This window comes from Mus musculus, chromosome 7 (genome assembly GCF_000001635.26).
Source record: "Mus musculus strain C57BL/6J chromosome 7, GRCm38.p6 C57BL/6J".
NCBI classification, from domain to species: domain Eukaryota; kingdom Metazoa; phylum Chordata; class Mammalia; order Rodentia; family Muridae; genus Mus; species Mus musculus.
In genome coordinates, this window is record NC_000073.6 from 56,217,263 (window position 1) to 56,237,211 (window position 19,949).

General features: G+C 43.5%; 1 protein-coding gene across 4 annotated transcripts in view; it reads left to right on the top strand.

Moving 5' to 3' along the window:
- Herc2 (HECT and RLD domain containing E3 ubiquitin protein ligase 2) overlaps window positions 1-14,538 on the top strand; it is a 181,677-nt gene extending 167,139 nt beyond the window's left edge. For 3 of the 4 annotated variants that reach the window (XM_006540639.2, NM_010418.2, NM_001360080.1), the window contains 10 exons: window positions 2,443-2,630; window positions 3,215-3,412; window positions 5,648-5,731; window positions 9,257-9,398; window positions 9,576-9,770; window positions 10,540-10,652; window positions 11,167-11,357; window positions 12,022-12,127; window positions 12,399-12,611; window positions 13,598-14,538. In XM_006540639.2, coding sequence (XP_006540702.1) covers window positions 2,443-2,630; window positions 3,215-3,412; window positions 5,648-5,731; window positions 9,257-9,398; window positions 9,576-9,770; window positions 10,540-10,652; window positions 11,167-11,357; window positions 12,022-12,127; window positions 12,399-12,611; window positions 13,598-13,870 — 1,703 coding nt within the window. In that variant the 3' untranslated portion in view covers window positions 13,871-14,538. The remainder of the gene's footprint in view (window positions 1-2,442; window positions 2,631-3,214; window positions 3,413-5,647; window positions 5,732-9,256; window positions 9,399-9,575; window positions 9,771-10,539; window positions 10,653-11,166; window positions 11,358-12,021; window positions 12,128-12,398; window positions 12,612-13,597) is intronic. The other variant, XM_006540637.3, reaches the window with a different exon arrangement.
- Window positions 14,539-19,949: the final 5,411 nt, after the last annotated feature.

A 19,949-nucleotide genomic window follows, 5' to 3' on the forward strand; every position in this document is an offset into this window, starting at 1 on the left:
TGCAATCAGGGAGTTCCTTGAGAGCCTAAAAAACTGAGGAAGAAACTTTGGAGGGGCCTTGGAGTTGTGTGCCCGCAGGCTCTTGGAGGCTGGAGTGTTGTTCTGGGTGCTGAAGTTCCTTTATTTTTCGTTATAGTGCTGGATTCCCAAAAGATGGGTGTTGAGAACCCTGGGTTAGATTTTTGGGACAATTTGGATCCAGGAGTTCTTCAGGTTAGGACTTAGGTGTCTTTGACTCTGAGAAGTCTGGAGGGGACCAAGGGGGCTGACATCTGCAGGAAGCTCAACGTGGGTGCTGTAGATCCAGGATGCCTGTGATCCTGAGATACCAGGCCTAGTGTGCCTACATAATTGGACACACTGAGCACCAGAGCCCAGAATGGTACTGGGTAGAGGGTTTTGGGGTCTGGAGAAAAAAAAAATTCAGACTTCTACATACAAAAAGACAGGGTCTGGGAATGTGGAAAGTGGCTCTCTGCTTTTGTTCTTTTTTTTTGTTTTGTTTTGTTTTTTGTTTTTTTTTTTTTTCCCAAGACAGGGTTTCTCTGTGTAGCCTTGGCTGTCCTGGAACTCACTTTGTAGACCAGGCTGGCCTCGAACTTAGAAATCCACCTGCCTCTGTCTCCCAAGTGCTGGGATTAAAGGCGTGCGCCACCATGCTACCACACCCAGCTTTCTGCTTTTGTTCTTAAGTCTTCCTTTCAAGTAACTCTCAGGGTGTTTTGTTTTGTCCCATCACTCGTGTTACCACCACCAACTACTTGCTTAAGTTTATGTCTGCCACGATTTTCCTCTGTGAAAATGTTTTGTATTTACTAAGTATTTGTATGAAAAAAATAAAAAAATCTACTTGAATGTCCCTTTTCTCATCCAGTATTTTCTTAGCTTATTTATTTGTTATCATTTGTCCTGGGTGGTACTGAGAGTTGAATCATTTAGTTGTGTCTGTGTGGGACCCATGGCTTCCTGACATAGTTCAGCACCAGACAGACATAGTTTATTCTGGCCTTTTCTCTGTCTACATTTACAACTCCTTTCTCTTTTAGTGATAAACTTGGATTCCATTAAATCTGTTAGTTATATTGATGTTCAAATTATGTCCTGTTTGGCTAGTTTGTATCTTCTTATATGCCTCATTACTAATATATGCTGCTTGGGATAAAAGATGGTCCCACTCCATCTTTCATGTTTCTGAGCCTGCACTTGGCTGTTTCCTTAGCAACTCTTGTTCGTTTAGAGAACAACATGTAAAAGATTCAGATGATGATTATGATCATTGAAATAGGGATCCATGCTATCTTTCCTAGCTCCAATCAATCACCTTATTGATTGGAGCTAGGAAACATGGCTATTAAAGGCACACATCCTCGCACGTTGTGTCTGTGGTTGAAGACTGCATTTACACACGCACCCCTAGTTTCATTCAGCACCACAGGGTGACTTCTGGCTTGTTTGCTTTCCACACATATAACTTCTCTCTCTTTTAGGGATAAACCCGGATCCTTGTATCTTTTCTATAATAGTTTAGTCACTCTTAGTTACCCTACAGTTCTTTTTGTCCTCCCCTCTGTGGGCTCTTGCTTTGTCATAGGCTGCCACACAGACACACGGTAGATGCAGTGGGTTATCCCAGTAGGGAGGCTTCCTTTTCTCACCCTCAGTGCCTCGCTTACCTGTGTGCAACTTTGCAGAGACGCCTTCTGAGGACCATGGTCAGTCGCTCACCCTCTGACTGTATAACTGAATTCTGAGTTTATAACAGGAAGAGGCAAGACATAGCATATTTCTCTTTATCACACAGCCATCTTATTGGAGAAAGAGATACCTAGTGACTGAATGATCTCCCTGAGGAGACTGCACTTGATGTTGCCAAAGAGCAAAAGCCTCATATCTGGTCTGCTCAATGTATGACCTTTCATTTAGACCAATCTTTTTTATGATGGTACTTCACAGTTTAGGTCCAGTATGGACCCAGAAAATAAAATGAATTTTATGAATGATGAAGCCTATGCCTAGATTATGAATAACTAGGGAAGGGTACATGTCTTTAAAACGTATGGATTTTGTTCATCTTAAAGATTGACTTTTCTTCATCTGTCTAGCATTCGGGAGCTGTCTAGGTTGTTAGGAATATTTCCTTAAGTTTTATCTTACTTGTTCTGATGGAGAAATGCTGCTGTACTTATCTGGTCCAGAGAACTAATAAACCAGACCAGACTAGAGTTTTGGCTAACAGGTGTTGTAGAGAGTCCTGGGAAGTGTTCTTAACCTCTTTAGATACATGATTGATTACTGTGTGTTGACATCTAGAAGCTGGTGCTTAGAGAGGTGAGCACTAAGACAAAACAGAAGGGTAGTAAGTACTGCTGTTGTGATGGGAAGACACTGGAATTGTACACTCACTGCTCCTGCAACCTAAGTTCATTACATTTACTTTTTTAGGTGAAGTTTACACATGGGGTGACAATGATGAGGGGCAGCTAGGAGATGGAACAACAAATGCTATTCAGAGACCACGATTGGTAGCTGCCCTTCAGGGTAAGAAGGTTAATCGAGTGGCCTGTGGTTCTGCACACACCCTTGCCTGGTCAACCAGCAAGCCAGCGAGCGCCGGCAAGCTCCCTGCACAGGTCAGTGCTAGCTGGATAGGTATGCTAGAATTGGGGCACATTTTGACAGCTAACTAACTATCATGCAGGTACAGCCAAAGATGGCTCATTTTTTCATTATATATTTACAGAGGTGTTTCAATGATAACAGTTCAGTTTATAGTACCATGAAACGGTGCTATTAAGAACTGTACTATTGAGCTGGGAGATAACTCAATGATAGAATGCTTACTTACTTGGCATGCACAAAGAGGTCCTGGGTTCAATCCCCAGCACAGCAAAACCAAAACAAAACCAAAACAAAGGTAGTGAAAAATAGCCTTAATACTCGTACCAACCATCATTTGTCCAACAATGTATTGCCTTCTTTACATTTTGTAACTGTATAAAGTAATTGACTGTATATGTGGCCTACATGTTTCTTGGTAAACTTATTTCTGCAAACTAATATTTGTACATCCTTTGATGCTTATTTATCTTAAGTGATCAGACGAGCTAGAAAGAACATGATGAATTTTACAGACTAATCTCAGAAATCATAATGCTGTTTTTTGGCTTTCTGTGCTTTGCTACTTAGTGGACTCAATGAAACTGTGGTGTTTCAGGTACCCATGGAGTACAACCATTTACAAGAGATCCCCATCATTGCTCTACGGAACCGACTGCTGCTGCTGCATCACATCTCAGAGCTCTTTTGTCCCTGCATCCCCATGTTTGACCTAGAGGGCTCTCTTGATGAAACTGGACTCGGGCCTTCAGTTGGGTTTGACACACTCCGTGGGATCTTAATATCTCAGGGCAAGGTATTTTGTAGCAGTCTGTAGGACAGGATCACTGTGGCTATCAGTAAACTTTCACTCAACAAAAATCTGTATTCTGGGACTGTAGATACAGACTCTTTTCATTCAGCAAGTGGTCTTTGAGTGTCTCCTACATGCCAGCTATTTCTAAATACTCAAACATATTCATAAAAAACAGCCATGAAGCCAAGCCTCGAGCACATGGTTTTCTGTGCCAGCCTGACCTTGAAGGTTTTTGGTCAGTTCCACTGACACAGGAGGGAAAAGTTCTTAGGTAATTTCTTCTCTCATGACCAGCAGAGGGATGGGAGCTTAGAGCGAAGCTCTGTGCCAGGTTGTGTAGGTGGAGGTTCCTTGCGGAGAGAGGATTTAACGGGGGCAGGAAATAGGCAGTCAGGGATTTTGGCATGGGATGGGTTTTTACCCATTGACGTTTTTATTAATCAGAGCTGCCCTGGCTGGAAAGTAAAAGATTAAGCTGTTGTATTTCTGGCGGGAAGCTTAATGTGATCCTAGAGAGGACTCAGCATTACATAGCAGGTATGGGAACACAGAAGGCGAGTTAAAGATCTCTCCACCTAGAAGGTCTGTGATTCTTTGACATGTTATCAAGGAGTATAGTCTTATTCTTACTGCTAAAATAAAATAAGCATCATTGTTTTACAGTGATGTCCAAACAGTTACTCTCTTTTAGGGTAGGCTTTGTTGTACTAAACAGGAGGGCTGTGTATACTTTACTGTCATTGTGCCTGAGGGTTCTGAGCAATAAAGTCGGTATCTAAGGGAAGATGTTCTCTCTGATAATAGATTCAAGAGGAAGCCTAATTTCAACTATTTTTCCATAGTTAAAAAATGGCAAAGTTGATTCTATCATCTTCACTTTATCTTACCCTTCAAAGAAGAGGGGACAGTAGGCAGCAAAGAAGAAAAATGTCTTTTCTTGTAGAGAGGGAAGAACATATAGACAGGTTGCATCCAATATGAGGTAGTGTGAGTGCACCTCCTACGGGCTGCAAGCACCTGTGGGATGAGCTTCCACTAAGTTAATCATGGGGCCATGTGGACAGTGGTGTCGGAGAGCCTGCACTGAGGCAGTAACAGTGGAGGGCAGCATATAGTGGATGTGGGAAGGGCCCTGAGCTGAGCAGCCTTTGATTGACAGATGGGAGTGAGAGGAGACAGTGCAAAGGTATGAAGTCTTAGTGCCCCTGATTCAGAGTAGCAGTTGGTGTGGATTTGAAAGGTGGGGGCAGGAGAATTGTGACTATGAAACCATCCTAGGTTACATAATGAGTTTATAGCTAGTATAGGCTTGATAACAGGAGTTATAAGGCCTTCTCTTAAGAATAAGCAAATCAAAGGCATTCCAACAGTTATCACTAGAGGGGAGCTGGGCAACCAGGGATTCATAGTCGGAAAATGCTCTGAGGAAGGAGCAGGGGCATGCTGGAAGGCAAGTAGAGGCGAGGCTGTACATGGGCCATGATGGTAGATATTTTTCTACCAATAAACTGGAATCTCCTACCTTTAGTGCTTCCTGGGATTGCTTAATATCCCGCTTCTGCTGTCTCGGGTTTGAATTCTCTAGAGTCTGATCTAGGAGAGGGGCTTAGGATCTATAGGAGGCCTTTGTGCTTCTGCAGGTCTCCCTGTCCCTAGCTCTGAAAAGAGGGCACTGGTTCACCTGAGCAAAGAGGCGTGAGACCACTGTTTCCTTTGAACACCCCCCAAGTGTCCCTTCCTGGATGATGCCCAGATTCTTACTGCCATACCAACACTGTCCTGGCTCTCTTCACCCTGGTGTCTTGCAGTGTATGCTTACAGTGTATTCCCTACCCCAGGCCTGGCTGAATCCATGAGATAGATCCTTGACTCAACAACTTTTCTGCAGTGCAGTTAGTTTGAACATCAGACCCTGCTGCTGTTGACTTGTAGTTTGACAGGGAATCCTCAGTCTTCTAGAGCTGAGTTGGAACAGGTGTTTGCCAGGACTCAGCCCCTCTGGTCTGCTCTCTGAGGGACTTGCTTCTTTGCGCAAGTGTCAGCCATGCTTGTAAGCTCGCCAGTTCTTTACATTGCTTGCTAAACTACTTATCTCTGTTATAGAACAGAAAAGGAGCCATTTTCTGTTCTCAGGGAAATCTGACTTTCAGAAATAGACTGTATAAAACAGCGGCATGGTTCTCAGACATGATGATTTCTATTTCAGCCTCTAAACTCTGGTTTTTCTTGTTTCAGGAAGCAGCTTTCAGGAAGGTAGTACAAGCAACTATGGTGCGAGATCGCCAACATGGGCCTGTGGTGGAGCTGAACCGCATCCAGGTAGCTCGCGCTCTCTCTATCTGACAGTTGTACAAGTGATACTTTCATGGTACAAGTGGTGTCCCTGCAGTCTTGGGGGATGGCAGCACTCATGGGCTTACGGAGCAGGCTTTCTGTATGTAGTAATCTGTGATGCAGAAGATTTAGGGGTTGTTTGTATGACAATAAAAAAAAATTTACTTGGCATACACCAAAAGCACAGAGAAGTTTTTAAAAGGTAAAGTAAGAAGCAGCCATATTTTCCTCACAAGGTCATAATAGCCACTCTTCTATGTGGCCTTTTTATATTTGTTATACACAAAGCTAAGTCACTCTTGTAAATTGCTGAGTTTTTTACATGTAACAGTTTACATTCCTGTGAGCCTTGTAACCTCCTGACTCTGAGAGTTTTCCAGTTTAATAACCTAGTATTGCTAACATTGTCTCGTGAAAAAAAGGGGAAAATCAGTCCATTTCTGAATCAACACTGACTGCTTCTAAGTACACATAAACTTATGCTTTGAAATTTTTAATTAAAAACCCAGAGGAATCCCAGTCTGTCAATGATTATGATAGTGCATGGCATTTGACATTTAATACGCAAATGAAATTAGCCTCGCCTCTCGGATCAGAAACAGAGATCCATGAAGAACAAATTCTTTGTTACTGAACCTTTGTATTAACACATGATTTTTATCCTGATGGTGATTACATGACGAGAGTTTTTTTTTTCTGAATTGTACTTGGGGGCATTTTGGGTTAAGAGATCAAACTCTTGTCCTTTGTTGGACAGCACATGTGACCACACTGGTGGAACTGGGGTCTCTAGTGATGAACGTCATGGTATCTAGTGCTAGCTGTAATCTGGTCCTCTAGTTTCACAAATAAATGGGCTGTTTAATTCAGCCCATAAAAAAGCTTTTATTTCCCCACCTTGGATGACGAGCATTTTAAAGTTTACAAGACAAGGGAAACTGTACATTCCTGGGTCAAGTTCCTGTCTTAGACAGACCTACGGGCTCCTTGGAGCCAGGAGTCTCACTGGGATGTCCGTGGCTGGAGGTGTCAGTGAGCCCCTGACTGCTTAGAGCCTAGAGTTCTGCAGTGGGCGTGCTGCTGCTGCTACTACTACTACTGTCCTTTTCCCTTGCAGATTTTCAATAATACCTGTTTCCTGCTTGTCTCTATGTCCCTACTTTTGTGTTTAAAAATGGCCAATATGTATGAGAAAAAACTGATAGCTTGACAAAAAGCACACAGACATCCTCAGAACAGTGTACAGTGTAGACTGACATCTGGGGCGCCTCCATCATCCACAGTCTTGGGCATGTTAGTGCAGTATTATATCCTAAGGGTAGAACACTCTCCACAAACATTGGAATAGAATTGTTTTCCACCATGTCAGACTCTTACTAAGTCTCAGGTGAGTTCCTGGTGACAGTGCTGAGTCAGCTTGGCCATACTGCATGAGGTCGGCACCTGTGATGCTGGTGCTCAGCAGTAGTTTCATGAGACTCAGGAAGGGTTAATACTGCCCACTGGAAGGGACTCAAGAGAGTCCTATACACAGCTCATTTTCCTGGGGAGGTTTTTCTTTTGTTTTGTATAATGAGTTTTAGTCAACCCCCACCACTACCTGATACTTTCTCTTATATACCCCACCCTCCCACCCCACTCCCTGCTGCTGAAACCTCCTTCTTTCCTACAAGTCCCCCTGTGCTTTCCTGCCTGTGGTTCTTGTGTGAATTTGTTTTAAGTTTTTGCATGAGCACAGATGGGGGTTATTTATTGGATCCTAGGTCGTCTTACTAGTTATTGTGGTTCTTCTGTGAAGAGAGTGACCCTCTGCTCCAAGTAACCATTAACCCTATCAAAAGACTCTCAGGGAGGGGTGGGACCTTGAGGTCCCTGGTGAGTTTTTTATTGTTATGGAAATGGTGCTGTTTGGTGTGTGGAAAATCTGAAAAATGGGTGTCTATAAAATCATTGAATATGATTTTTTGGTTGAGGGGGTGTGAGCTTTTTTTTTTCTAATGAAGGGTGGGGGTTGTTGAGACAGGATCTTGCAGTATATCTCAAACTGGCCTCAGACTTTAGCCTCCTAAGTTCTGGGAATATAGTACCACCACTCATGTTTAAATTCAGTACAGAATTAGTTCAGCGTAACATCAGCTAAAGTTACCTGTGCTTCTGTTGTCCAGAAAAAGTACCACCTGTATGTATGTTTATTTACCGTCAGTTTTGTAAATGTGTCACATGGTGCTCATTTTTTTGTAGAAAACACAGGCAGATGAGCTTCAGTTGTTAGTGCTGTTAGTCCAAGGCTGTCCTGTGGCAGCTTCAGTGCCATCTCCATAGCATAACAGGAGCTGCTCTCCTCTGGGAGCACGAATCCTTTCAAGGGTTGCTGTACAGTTGAAAGAAAATAGCCTTTGTAACATGTAGCTGGGCGTGTGGTACAGAGAAAAGTTCATTCTGTAGGGATCTATAGTTTTGACCTGGAAGTCACTGAAAGTTGGCTACAGATGGTAAAATTTTGCTGGAGGACTCACAATGGAACTATGTTTGGATGGACAGTTTTTCTTAAATTTTGCATGTTGTCATCCTCTTACATCGAGCAGCTGAGGCTACAAACTGTAGGAGGAGCCAAGTCCATACCAGCATTAGGTTTTGTTTGATCTCCCCAGTGTTAGTTTTGGGATAAGAACCATGGGTGTGGCGAATGAGTGGTGACAGGTACAGTCACTAGAGTTGTACCCAGGTCAGCACAGTGAATAAAGGGAGGCGGTTACCATGGCTGCATTAGTACAGCTGGTCTTAACCTTTAGAGAACCTTGGTTTAGGTATAAGTTCTGCATTTCTGTCTCAGACCGTAAGAAGGACCATGTAGTGAAGTAGTGATAGAGTTGTAGCCATTGATGGAGCCAAGTATGAAAATCCACACAAAGGCAGTGTTACAAGCCAGTTATGAACACCACCTTGGCTCCAGCCCTGTGTGAATAGTGATGATGGCGTACATCATTGCTTGCAAGTGTGTTTGTTCAGATTCCAGTTAGGCTGCTGTGGTATCTGTCACTGATGACCTGATGCCTAGGGTGGAGTTGCCTAAATAGCTTTGTTTTGTGTAGTGTTTGCAGTAGAGATCTGTGTATATCAGTTCCTAGCACATCGGTGCTATGGCAAGGGAGGTACAAAGTTTGCTACTGACTCAGAACTGGAGCTGTGGGGAAGTCCAGGAGTAGGGTGCAGGGTCCATTAGGCAAAATCCTCTGTTTCTGTGTCCAGGGATTTGTTTTTATTTGCCAGAGACAGTAAGGTCCCTCCTTATGGGACCTGCTTATGGCAGAAGTCAATGTTAACTTAGAAAGAACCAAAGTGTGCATGAGCTGTTAGGGCAGGCCAGTCAGCTACAGAGGGGGTCTCAGAGTTCCGAATGAAGGGGAGGAGATTTGAGGATCTTTTACGCAGGCTTCTCTACAGCTGCTTCCAGGCTATGTGTTTTCTGCTGCCCCAGTGTCTAATGCTTTTCATTCATCTCTTCTCTAGGTTAAACGCTCCCGGAGTAAAGGTGGGTTAGCTGGCCCTGATGGCACCAAGTCTGTCTTTGGGCAGATGTGTGCTAAGATGAGTTCCTTCAGTCCTGACAGCCTTCTCCTTCCTCACCGAGTCTGGAAAGTCAAGTTTGTGGGTAAGTTTCTGTGCATATCTGTAGAACTTATTTGCTTGGGAGAGGGAGCCTGGGGGATAGCAAGCTGAGCAAGTACATGGGTATCACATGCAGAGGATGAGAGTAGCCATCCTCCTGGTGCTGTTTCTGCAGGTGGAGTTGGGTGGCCTGTGTGTTGCTGATTCTCCTTTCTTTCAGGTGAATCCGTGGACGACTGTGGTGGTGGCTACAGTGAGTCTATAGCAGAGATTTGTGAGGAGCTGCAAAACGGACTCACACCTCTTCTGATTGTGACTCCCAATGGCAGGGATGAGTCTGGTGCCAACAGAGACTGTTACCTATTAAACCCTGCCACCCGTGCACCCGTGCACTGCAGCATGTTCCGATTCCTAGGTGGGCCTCAGTTGTTTGTCATACTGCTGTGGAGGGCTTGTACCATGATTAAGTTAGTGTGGCATCGCTTGTCTATCTCAAGGCCAAAGTGGGTATTATAGATACCTATGTTTAGCTTTTGAGACATTGGCAATGAAAGTGATGTGCAGTGATTTTTATGCGTTTTCCAACATTATGGAAGAGAAAAGGTTCATTTTGTACTTAGTGTTAGGACTTGATAGTGGTGAGCTAGCAAAAGTTATGACCATTCTTTGTACAGCTATAGGGACTTAAACTTCGGCAGCATGTGACTATATGTTCAATGCTATATGCTTTCGTTGACATGCCTCATGACATTTGTGTTCTAAACATACCTGAAACTCGGGAGTGCATGGAGAGAGATGGCATTGGCAGTAGGCCTGTCACTCTTTGTCTAGGTCTGTGCAGAGTGCTGTCCCAGGGCTCCTCACCCTACCACTACCCATTTACAGAGAATCCACCTTCTTGGAGGAAGCCATCTCTTTGCTTTGCCATCAAAGGGACAAGAGTTGGCTTACTGTGGTTTAATTCTGTGTGTGAAAAGAATAAGAAGAGTTAGCAACTTGTGTTATACGAAGAAAAGGAAGTGAGTTTTGAGCAGGACCTGATGTTTCAAGGTGGGGCTAGCTCTCAGTTTGGATAGTTCTGGTGTAGAAGGCTCCAGGTGATATTCCAAGGTCTGTTTGAACAAGCAAGAAGCAACTTTTCATCTTTTCCAAGTATATTCTGATTTTCTGTTTTAAACAATCAGGGGTGTTATTGGGCATTGCCATCCGAACTGGGAGTCCACTAAGTTTGAATCTTGCTGAACCTGTATGGAAGCAGCTGGCTGGGATGAGCCTCACCATTGCAGACCTGAGTGAGGTAATTTATCTGGGCTGTGGGTCTTGTTAAGGGGCTTGGGCTTTTCTGGATATCTGATGTAACACTCATGGGTAACTGACTTCTTCCTAGAGCAGAGAAAAGTATGCATCTGAGAGAGTTGGTATAATACACACTTTATGTTGCTTAGCAACTGATGTAGCCTGATAGACAAGGGAAATCACGGTCATATGCAGAGCTGGGCTACACCTCAGGTTCCCAGGAAGGGAGATGATAGGACTGGCACAGTCTGATATCCCTGAGCCACCTTGCTTTTTATGCCCTTTAGGGTTTAGGGTAGTATCAGTCACCCACCATTTAGTCATTTTCTCAGCAGTAAAGCAGTATACTAAAGAACTCTCCGGATCTTTCTTAGCTCCTTGGGAATAGTACTTCCTATAGTCTTTTTTTTTTTTTTTTCTTTTTCGGATTAAGTTAGATATGACTGGCTGTGCTTGGGCTCTATGATAGGGGAACAACCCAGGTTTAGCATGTATACTGTATTTCTCTTTAACAGGTAGATAAAGATTTTATTCCTGGGCTTATGTACATTCGTGACAATGAAGCCACTTCAGAGGAATTTGAGGCTATGAGCCTGCCCTTCACCGTGCCAAGTGCCAGTGGCCAGGATATCCAGCTGAGCTCTAAGCACACGCACATCACCCTGGACAACCGTGCAGAATATGTCCGGCTGGCAATAAACTACAGGTTTGTGATCATCTGTCTCTTTATTGCTTTGACTTAATAAGAAAAGTAGCAGATTATAGTTACTTGGGTATTTATGGTTTTTTAGATGTATCGTATATAAAAATATACTCATTTTTCTTCAACTATTGCTGATCTTTGTTATGAATTTTATTTGGTGACTTGTGTTCAAAGTGCTTATTCCCACTTGAAATTTCTAGGCTTCAGTAAAATAGTGAGGTAAATATAATGTTCTCATTTAGGGGACAGTCCCCACAGGGATATCAGGCCTTCGTGCCCCTATATACTTTCTTTGTCAGCTCCTCAGACAGGAATATAGTTGGGGCCATGCCAACACAGAGTAGCCTGCCCCAGACCCAAGTGTGCCTGTACCTTGACACTATAGCTTCTGTGAAGTATGGCACTATCATACCCAGCACCGACATCTGACAGTGCTTACAGTGTGTGTGGCTGTAGTTAATCATTGAGGTTATGTCCTGTGCACCAGTTTAAGCGAGCTCCCAGTAGTGTTGTGTATAAAGAGCATCGCCCAGAGCCATCCTCTCAATCCTCTCCTATGGTGTGTGTGGTAGCAGTACTTGTGTGTAAAGCTTGGTACCAGCAGAATAAGGTGCCCAGTAAATGTACAGGTGTAAGGAAGATTTGGTTTCTGTTTCTGTTTTTTAAGACTCCATGAATTTGATGAACAAGTAGCTGCTGTCCGGGAAGGGATGGCTCGAGTTGTACCTGTACCCCTTCTCTCTCTTTTCACTGGATACGAACTGGAGACAATGGTATGTAGCTGCTTTGTGCTGTCTAGAGCTGCCTTGATACACTAGCCCACGTATTGGCTCTTTTACTTAAAACCTTCCATTTGGAAAGCTAAGGCTTGACTGTGATAGGGAATGAGATGACAACACGGCTTGTCCACTAGATGCTGAGGCTCAGGGTGGTGCACATGTCCTATAGGAACTTTATTAGAGAAAAAGAAGATTAGATTCATGTTGAAATGAAAAAAAAAAAAGGATGGAAGTGTGAGCCTGCTCTAATAGACGTTTTTCCTAGGTCTGTGGGAGCCCAGATATCCCACTGCATCTTTTAAAGTCAGTGGCAACGTATAAAGGGATTGAGCCTTCTGCATCCTTGGTCCAGTGGTTCTGGGAAGTGATGGAATCTTTCTCTAACACGGAACGCTCCCTCTTTCTTCGCTTTGTGTGGGGCAGGACAAGGCTGCCCAGGACCATTGCTGACTTCCGGGGCAGAGACTTTGTCATCCAGGTAGGTTCCTCACCAGGATCACAGAGCTCTGTGTTGATATCAGTGGAGGAAGTGACTTGTGTGTATTCTGCCCCAGAGCAGTGAGGAAACAGATTCTGTACAATGAGAATGGGAAATACCTAACTCCTACAATTTGAAGTCTTTGAATTTTACAATTGAAGGTCTCGAACACTGTAGCCTGTTTTTGCAGAGTGTATCTATGTCATAACAAGTACATACTGTTGTTAACACCAGCGTATAGATTTTGAGTGTATTTGATTTTCTCGTTGGATCAGTAGATCTTTAAATATTATGCTAGCTACTATCAGAGAAAAATGAGATTGCTCATACATTTGAGAACAAATTTGCTTTGTCTTAGAACTCAATGGTCTGGTGATTTAAACAAACTCAGTTTACCTTTTAAGGTCACTGAGAAGGGAAAACCAGACCCAACACTCTTCTTGTCCTGAGATGGTGGTAGCAATAGCCCTTGATCTGTACTAGGTTACTAAAATATCCATCTTTCAGGAACATCTATGATAGCAGACAGTTTTTCCAAAACAACAATAAAAGATTCATTTTTGTTGCTTTCTAGTATCTTGATCTATAGGTGATGCTCTTAAAGAATGTCCTCTGGTGGTCAAGTGGTGGACCCCAGTCTCATGCCCCATTCATAGACTGGTGTCAGCTAGGTGACAGGTGACGGTTTTACCTACATTAGTAGGAGACAATGGGTTGGGCTTTTCCATTGGCCACCTTCATGTGACTGCTTGGTGATGATCAGAGATCACGGTAAAAATGGAAAATGGTTGGCTTCTCTTATTGCTGGTCCTAGGGATAAGTTAATTTTTTTATATATCTAAAATTGGTTCAATTCTACATTTTCTTAATACTTTTATTTCTAGCCAAATATATGGGTTCTGTAAAGATAATGTGAACACAGTAAAATAAATGCAGGGTTTTACTTATTCTCACCACAGTCTCTTACGAATATTCCCTACCAACAGGTCTTGGATAAATACAACCCTCCTGATCACTTCCTCCCAGAATCCTACACATGCTTCTTTCTGCTCAAGCTGCCCAGGTATTCCTGTAAGCAGGTGCTTGAGGAAAAGCTGAAGTATGCCATCCACTTTTGCAAATCCATAGACACAGATGACTATGCTCGCATAGCTCTCACTGGAGAGCCCGCTGCCGATGACAGCAGTGAGGACTCAGATAATGAGGACGCCGACTCTTTTGCTTCAGACTCTACACAAGACTACTTGACAGGACACTAAGATGGAAACGCCATCAGGAAAAGATGTGGCTGAACAAGCAGGAAGAGTCCTGCTGTGTAAATTGTAAATGTCGAGTGCACTTGATGAAGAATACCACTCCTTAAAATGTGTGGAAGAGAGAGAGAGAGACTGACTGACTCAGAGAACTGTGTGGTAGGACAACAGCAAGATGAGCCTGTGCATGAAGAACTCACGGGGCACTTCCCCACAATGCTGCATTACCGATAGGACCTAGTGTTTACTACAGTGTAAATGTTTATATGGACACAGAACAGCATCACTAAATAAAGCCTTTCTACTTGTGGGTGCAATAGATTCCTTCTTTTTCCTTTGCAGTGTCATCTTGATTGTATATTGAAAATACTGTGTAATGATGAAATCATATTATAAATATTTCAACTAATTTTACTCTGAATTTGTTTATTAAAAGCTTTTTGAACATTAAATTATTATTTCTTCAATGCATTTAGAAGTTAGAACAGAAAACAAAAATGCCAGTCAGGCCTCTTCTCCCCAGGTGTACCATTTTAGCATATGCATTATGTGATTGGAATTGAGGCATTTTAGTGGACAATATCATAATTTCTATCATGGAAAGTGTATTTAATGTCTGTGTCATGTATATGCCAAAATTTTAATCCCCTATAAATAAAACATGTGTCACAAAACTGTAGGCTGAATTTCTTAACCAATTAGACTAGCACATGTGGATCTGCTACAACCAAACCATACTCTGTGACAAAGCACTGAGGCATTTATTAAGATAGCTGCTCTCAGGACCCGAGGGGGCCCAGGGACCCTCAGAGCTCCTTCCTCTAACTCTTGAAACAGGCCCTCATTCCCAGTCCCAGTGACTGTTCCCACTGGTCTGGGTCAGGTGCACCCTTGGTCCTGTTGGCCACTGGGTAGGATTTGCTCTGTCTGGTAAGTTCTAGAGCACAGCATAGAAGAACTGGCTGGTAGGCCTAGTGTGCTAGATCTTGAGTTCTAGTACCTAATTGAGTCAAAAATTTATAGTTCATATTGGAAGGCATTTTTTGTAAAACATAATTTTAAACTAATACTGAGTTGTCTTTGATTCTTAGTCATAGCTGCTTCATTTTGGTTCAAGAGGACACAGGACAACCAACTTTTAACTTTTTAACCTCATGCAACTTAAAATGAAGTCAAAATTCATTTTGGTAGATCAAAATTTGTGCTGAAAACCCTACAGTAGTGAAGACCGGCCACTTGGGATGAGTATAGCTCTTCAGTCACACTTCATAATGTGTGTTGTGAAGTTTCACCAGTACTTGGAATTGCAGATTAGTTGGTTTGATGCATCATGGTTGTTTTACTACTAATAAAAACAGTAGTAGATTATGTATTTAGAATACTCAAGAACCTGCAATCTGCTTGAATTTACAAGCAGTGTGGTACTAGAGAATAATCTATTTTCTGTTAATCATAATACCTGAAGCTGACTAATTTCATGAAGAAGATAGATTTAGCCTTTAATGCTAGCACTTGGGAGCCCGAGGCAGGAGGATTGTGGGGACTTCCTGGGGAGATTATTAAGAAAAAATTCCATTCACCTCAGATAGACACCACTAGACCAAAGAATGGGTTCTGTTCAGTCCAGTTTGGTAAACTGTAGAATTTATGGGAGTGACAGGAACATCCATGCCTGGCCCAAAAGACAGCTACACCACCGGAAAGTCCCCTGGGCTTTCTGGCCAACCACAACACTGAAGAGCACCCCTGTAGCGGCAAGGGTTGTAGTGTGTGAATCTCCTGCTGTTCTAGTTCTCTTTCTGATAAATTACTCTGATCAAAAACAAGTTGGAGAGCAAAGGTCTGACCTCATCTTACAGATCCATCGTTATAGGGAAGCTGAGGCCTGTTCTCAGGCTCACATTCAGTTGCCTTTCACCTGCTTAGGGATGGTACTGACTTGAAGTGCACTGGGCCCTCTTGCATCAATCAGCAATCAAGAAAATGCCCCACAGACATGTCCATAGGTCAATCTGATGGAGGCAGTTGCCCATTGAGGGCTCTACTTCCCGGATGGGTCAAAATGACAACCAAGAATAGTCATCACACCTGGGCATCTTAAGAGGCAGGCACACTACCGAAGAGTCCCTCTTCCCAGTCAACGGTTGACCTCTTCTATAACCTCATAGAAGACAGAGACTTCATGAGGATCTTGTCAGCACTGTGAGCCTCCTGAGCCCTCTCCAGCTATCCGTGAGTGGATATTAATAGTCTTCTTCATCTCAGGAGGGCAATGGTTGTGTTCAACCTGAAGAAGACATACATTACATACCATCTTCCTCCAGCTCTTACATTATTTCTATCCTCTCTTCTGTAGGTGAGTCTGGATGGGAATGGAATGATCAGATGGTTTTCTTCCATTTACGACTGGACATTGGGCTGCTATGCTACAGCAACAGTACAGACTACAACAACAGATACCCTTAGCATTTGATTTCATAAAAGCATATGCGGTAACTGCCACCAGTTACTGTAAGGTGTTGCCTTCCACTACAGCTGAGTCATCTATGGACACAAATGCTAATGCTTAGAAAATAATTTGATAAACACGTTAGACCTATTTAACAAAACAATAGCTGTAGCCACCTTACAGGGTATTGGTTTCCCTACCTCACGTTTATGGTGCCAAACACGAGTGCCTCCTCTGGTGCTGACTTTAAATACAGTTGGAAAGTAACAGGTGTTCTAAATTGCAGCAGCAGGAGCAACTTGCAAGGCATGCCAGCAGTGTAATATGCAAGGGTCCATGGCCAAGCTCGACCATTGGTGACCATTTTCCTGTGGCCTCCATGGCACCTTTTGGAGCTACAAATGCCAGCCAATAAGGAACTTCTACCTCAGTCCCAGCCTGCTTTTTCTGTATCTTACAACCTTCCGTATAGTGCATTCCATGATTGTATGTCCAGGATTCCAAAAGGTCCATTCTTAGCAAGTAAGGATTGATTTGGGGACTGAAGTATCTTCTGAATAAGTTTTAGGCAGCTACACTACTGAAGAGTTCCCTCCTGTTAATTGTTCATCTCATATATTGAAGTAACTGAGGTAACACCATCTTGTCCTGACTCTATTTTGTGTTTGCTTAGGCAGTTCTCAGCTTTTTGCCCCCACAACTGTTACATATACCTTGGCAACACATTTGAGATTTCCATGGCCTTGACTATGGTTCAAGGGTATTAACCAAAGTAAGTAATGTTTATGCAATCTTAACATCAACTAAAATAACTAAAGATGGTATTAAGTCAAAAAATAGATGTCATGTCATGTTTGAAATAACTACTACGGTCTGCCAGAAATGAATGTTTTGAGGTTTACTCTGATCCTCATCTAATGTTGATAGAAATTATGTTCTTTGTACTTTTTTGTCTTTAAAAAGCCTGTACCCTCTAAGCTTTGGCACCAAGAAACTGAGGCACGTGCATGTTTTTGGTCACTGACCAATAAAGGACTACTATCCTTTGAATCAGCATGGTTGTCTGTATTTTTGTTGCATGGATTATTACAATACCACTTCAGAATGGTGAGTGGTTTCTGAGACTATTGGTGAAGGCTTGTGAGCCCCATGAGCTTCCTCGGCACTGTGAGTCCTGGGAGACCCGTGAGTCTCTTGAGAGCCCCATGCACCTTCCCTCTTTCCTCAGGGGGGAAAGTTACTAGGCTGGATCTCTTAAGGGTCTCGTGCACCTGAACAGACCTCCCCAAATTAAGACGGTAAAAGTCATGACTGACCAACCCAGAGGGAACACACAGCAGAGCCGACCTCAAAAGAGAGTGGGAAGGAAGATAGGGAGTAGGAGATCATTCTACTCTGCTTAGCTCTGATGATGACTTCATGGCAGTATCACAATGGCAGGCACGCGCATGTATGTGGAAGATTACTTCTCAAGGTGAGAGCCAAGGAAGGGTTGGTTGGCCTTTCATAGAAAGCCTCTTGCCAAAATCTCTTCTGCGGACACGACAAGTGTGACCTTAGAGCCTTCCACCAAGCTTTGCCTCTCAATTCCTTTCATTTCTAACATTGCCCATTGAAAACTCAGCTTCTAACACATGAACTCTTAGCAGCAAACCAAGTTTAAGGCCTGCCAATGCCTCATATACTTCACCATGGTGATGCCTGTTAGCAGCTGGTTTCCTTGCATGGGGGACTCCTAGTGTCCCCAGCGGGTAAGCTGCCTTTCCTCCAAGACTTGGCCAAGGCAACGCTAAGAACTATAGGTGTAGGAAGTTTCATACTAGTTCTGACTAGAGAAGTGGGTGGGAGCTTTTCCCTCCAGAGGCCTGATCCAAGCAAGACTTCAGAAGTTGACCTTACTGGCTTGGAAGGCCACTGAGCCTGTCTGGCAGGTTTACTTATGGAAGCTACCTCAGAATTTAGGAATGGGGGTAAGTGAAAGACTCAGCTGGTAAAGGCATTTGCTGCCACATCCAATGACCTGATTTTGATCACTGGGTGCCACATAGTGGGAGAAAACTGGCTTCTGCAAGTCCTTGTCTAGCTACACCCATCCTGTAGATGCATGAACAAATGCATATACACACAAAATAGTTTATTAAAATGTATGGGACACTTGGAGTTATATGGTAAAAAAACATGTTGTATTCACATATGAAGTTATCAAAGAATGAATAGTGTTTTGTTTTAATCTACCAGTGGCTGTATTTAACCCAGGCTTTGTCTGAACAAGAGGTTTTGTAGTAGAGATAGCTGGCTTATATAATGTTCAATGAATGTAATGTTGCCTGGATAGGTTTGTTTCAATCGGTGAGGTGTGTGCCCAGTCTGTGGTTACACTGACTGTCCACGGTGGGTAGGTACCACACACAGGCTTAATTAAAAGTCTAGGACTTCCAGAGAGAGCTCCCCAAGTCCATGTGCGGGTGGGTATGCTATTTGATTTACAAACACATTCCTTTGAAGGAGAGAGGTCTGTGGCATGTCAAATTCCTCTTTTGAAATGCTTGAGCTCTTTGTGAAATCCCCCTTTGAATTGCTCTGAATTCAGTTAGTGGAGCTGACAGGCTCCCTGAGACTGCAAAGGCACCCAGGCCTGAGCAATGTACTGGGCCTCACTTCATCCATAGAACACACTGTCCACGAGGATTAATCCACCAGAGCAGCCTGGGCAACCCGTGAGTGTGAGATTCCTGGGAGTATAAGTTGGCCTTGTGGCTTGGGGATCTTGTGATCCCTCACCAGTCTCCTTTGAAAAGCTCATGCTTTGGCATTCACATAAGCTGATTAACCCTTAACTTTTTTTTCTTCTTTAAATTGGAAAAGACTTCATAGCAGTGATCTCTGCCTCAGCATTTCTCTTCTCACTAAGACCTCACGGCTTAGGTAACATCCTTTCCACTTGAGAACAAGGCAGTAAGTCAGCTCTGGATCTTGGGATCAGACCTTGCAGTCAGGGGGTTCCTCTCTTCCCCCTGGGCTGTAGAAATAGGGATACAGGGTTACTACTTCTGACAAAGCAGCCCTAAGGGGCCTTTGATTTCAGGGTCAGTGGTTCGTGTGAACTCTTGGACTTGCACAGGATGAAACATCCACCAGCCACCCTGGGGTAGTTGTAGGCTTGTGAGGCTTAAGGTTGGGTGGCCAGGCCAGGGATGGGAGGCTGAACGTTGGAAGGGATGGTGGGCCAGGGAGTGGGGCTACTTTCCAGGAACTCTCAGGAGCCTCATTCTGGCTAGTTTCTGTCTGCAGAGGTGACTTCCATGTGCCTTGGGCAGTACAGAATGAAGAGCACACTAGACCTCCTAGATGTTCTTAGGATAACCTCTACTCTTCCTACAGCTATACGGAGGCAACTGTGATACCTGAATTCTGTTGTGAAAGATGTAAGTCACATACTCTATACTCAGCCACCACTATGGAAGTCATCTTTGGCTTCTTCTGGCTGTTTTTGCCAACATATTTTGGTGGCCATAGGCATTTGGCTGGCCATTTATTCTGACAGGTTCCCCCATGTAGATAGGTGCTAAGGTCCCCGTGGTTCTCATGACTATTAAGAGCAAGAAAAGAAGGGTGCCTTCATTGGATCACAGAGGT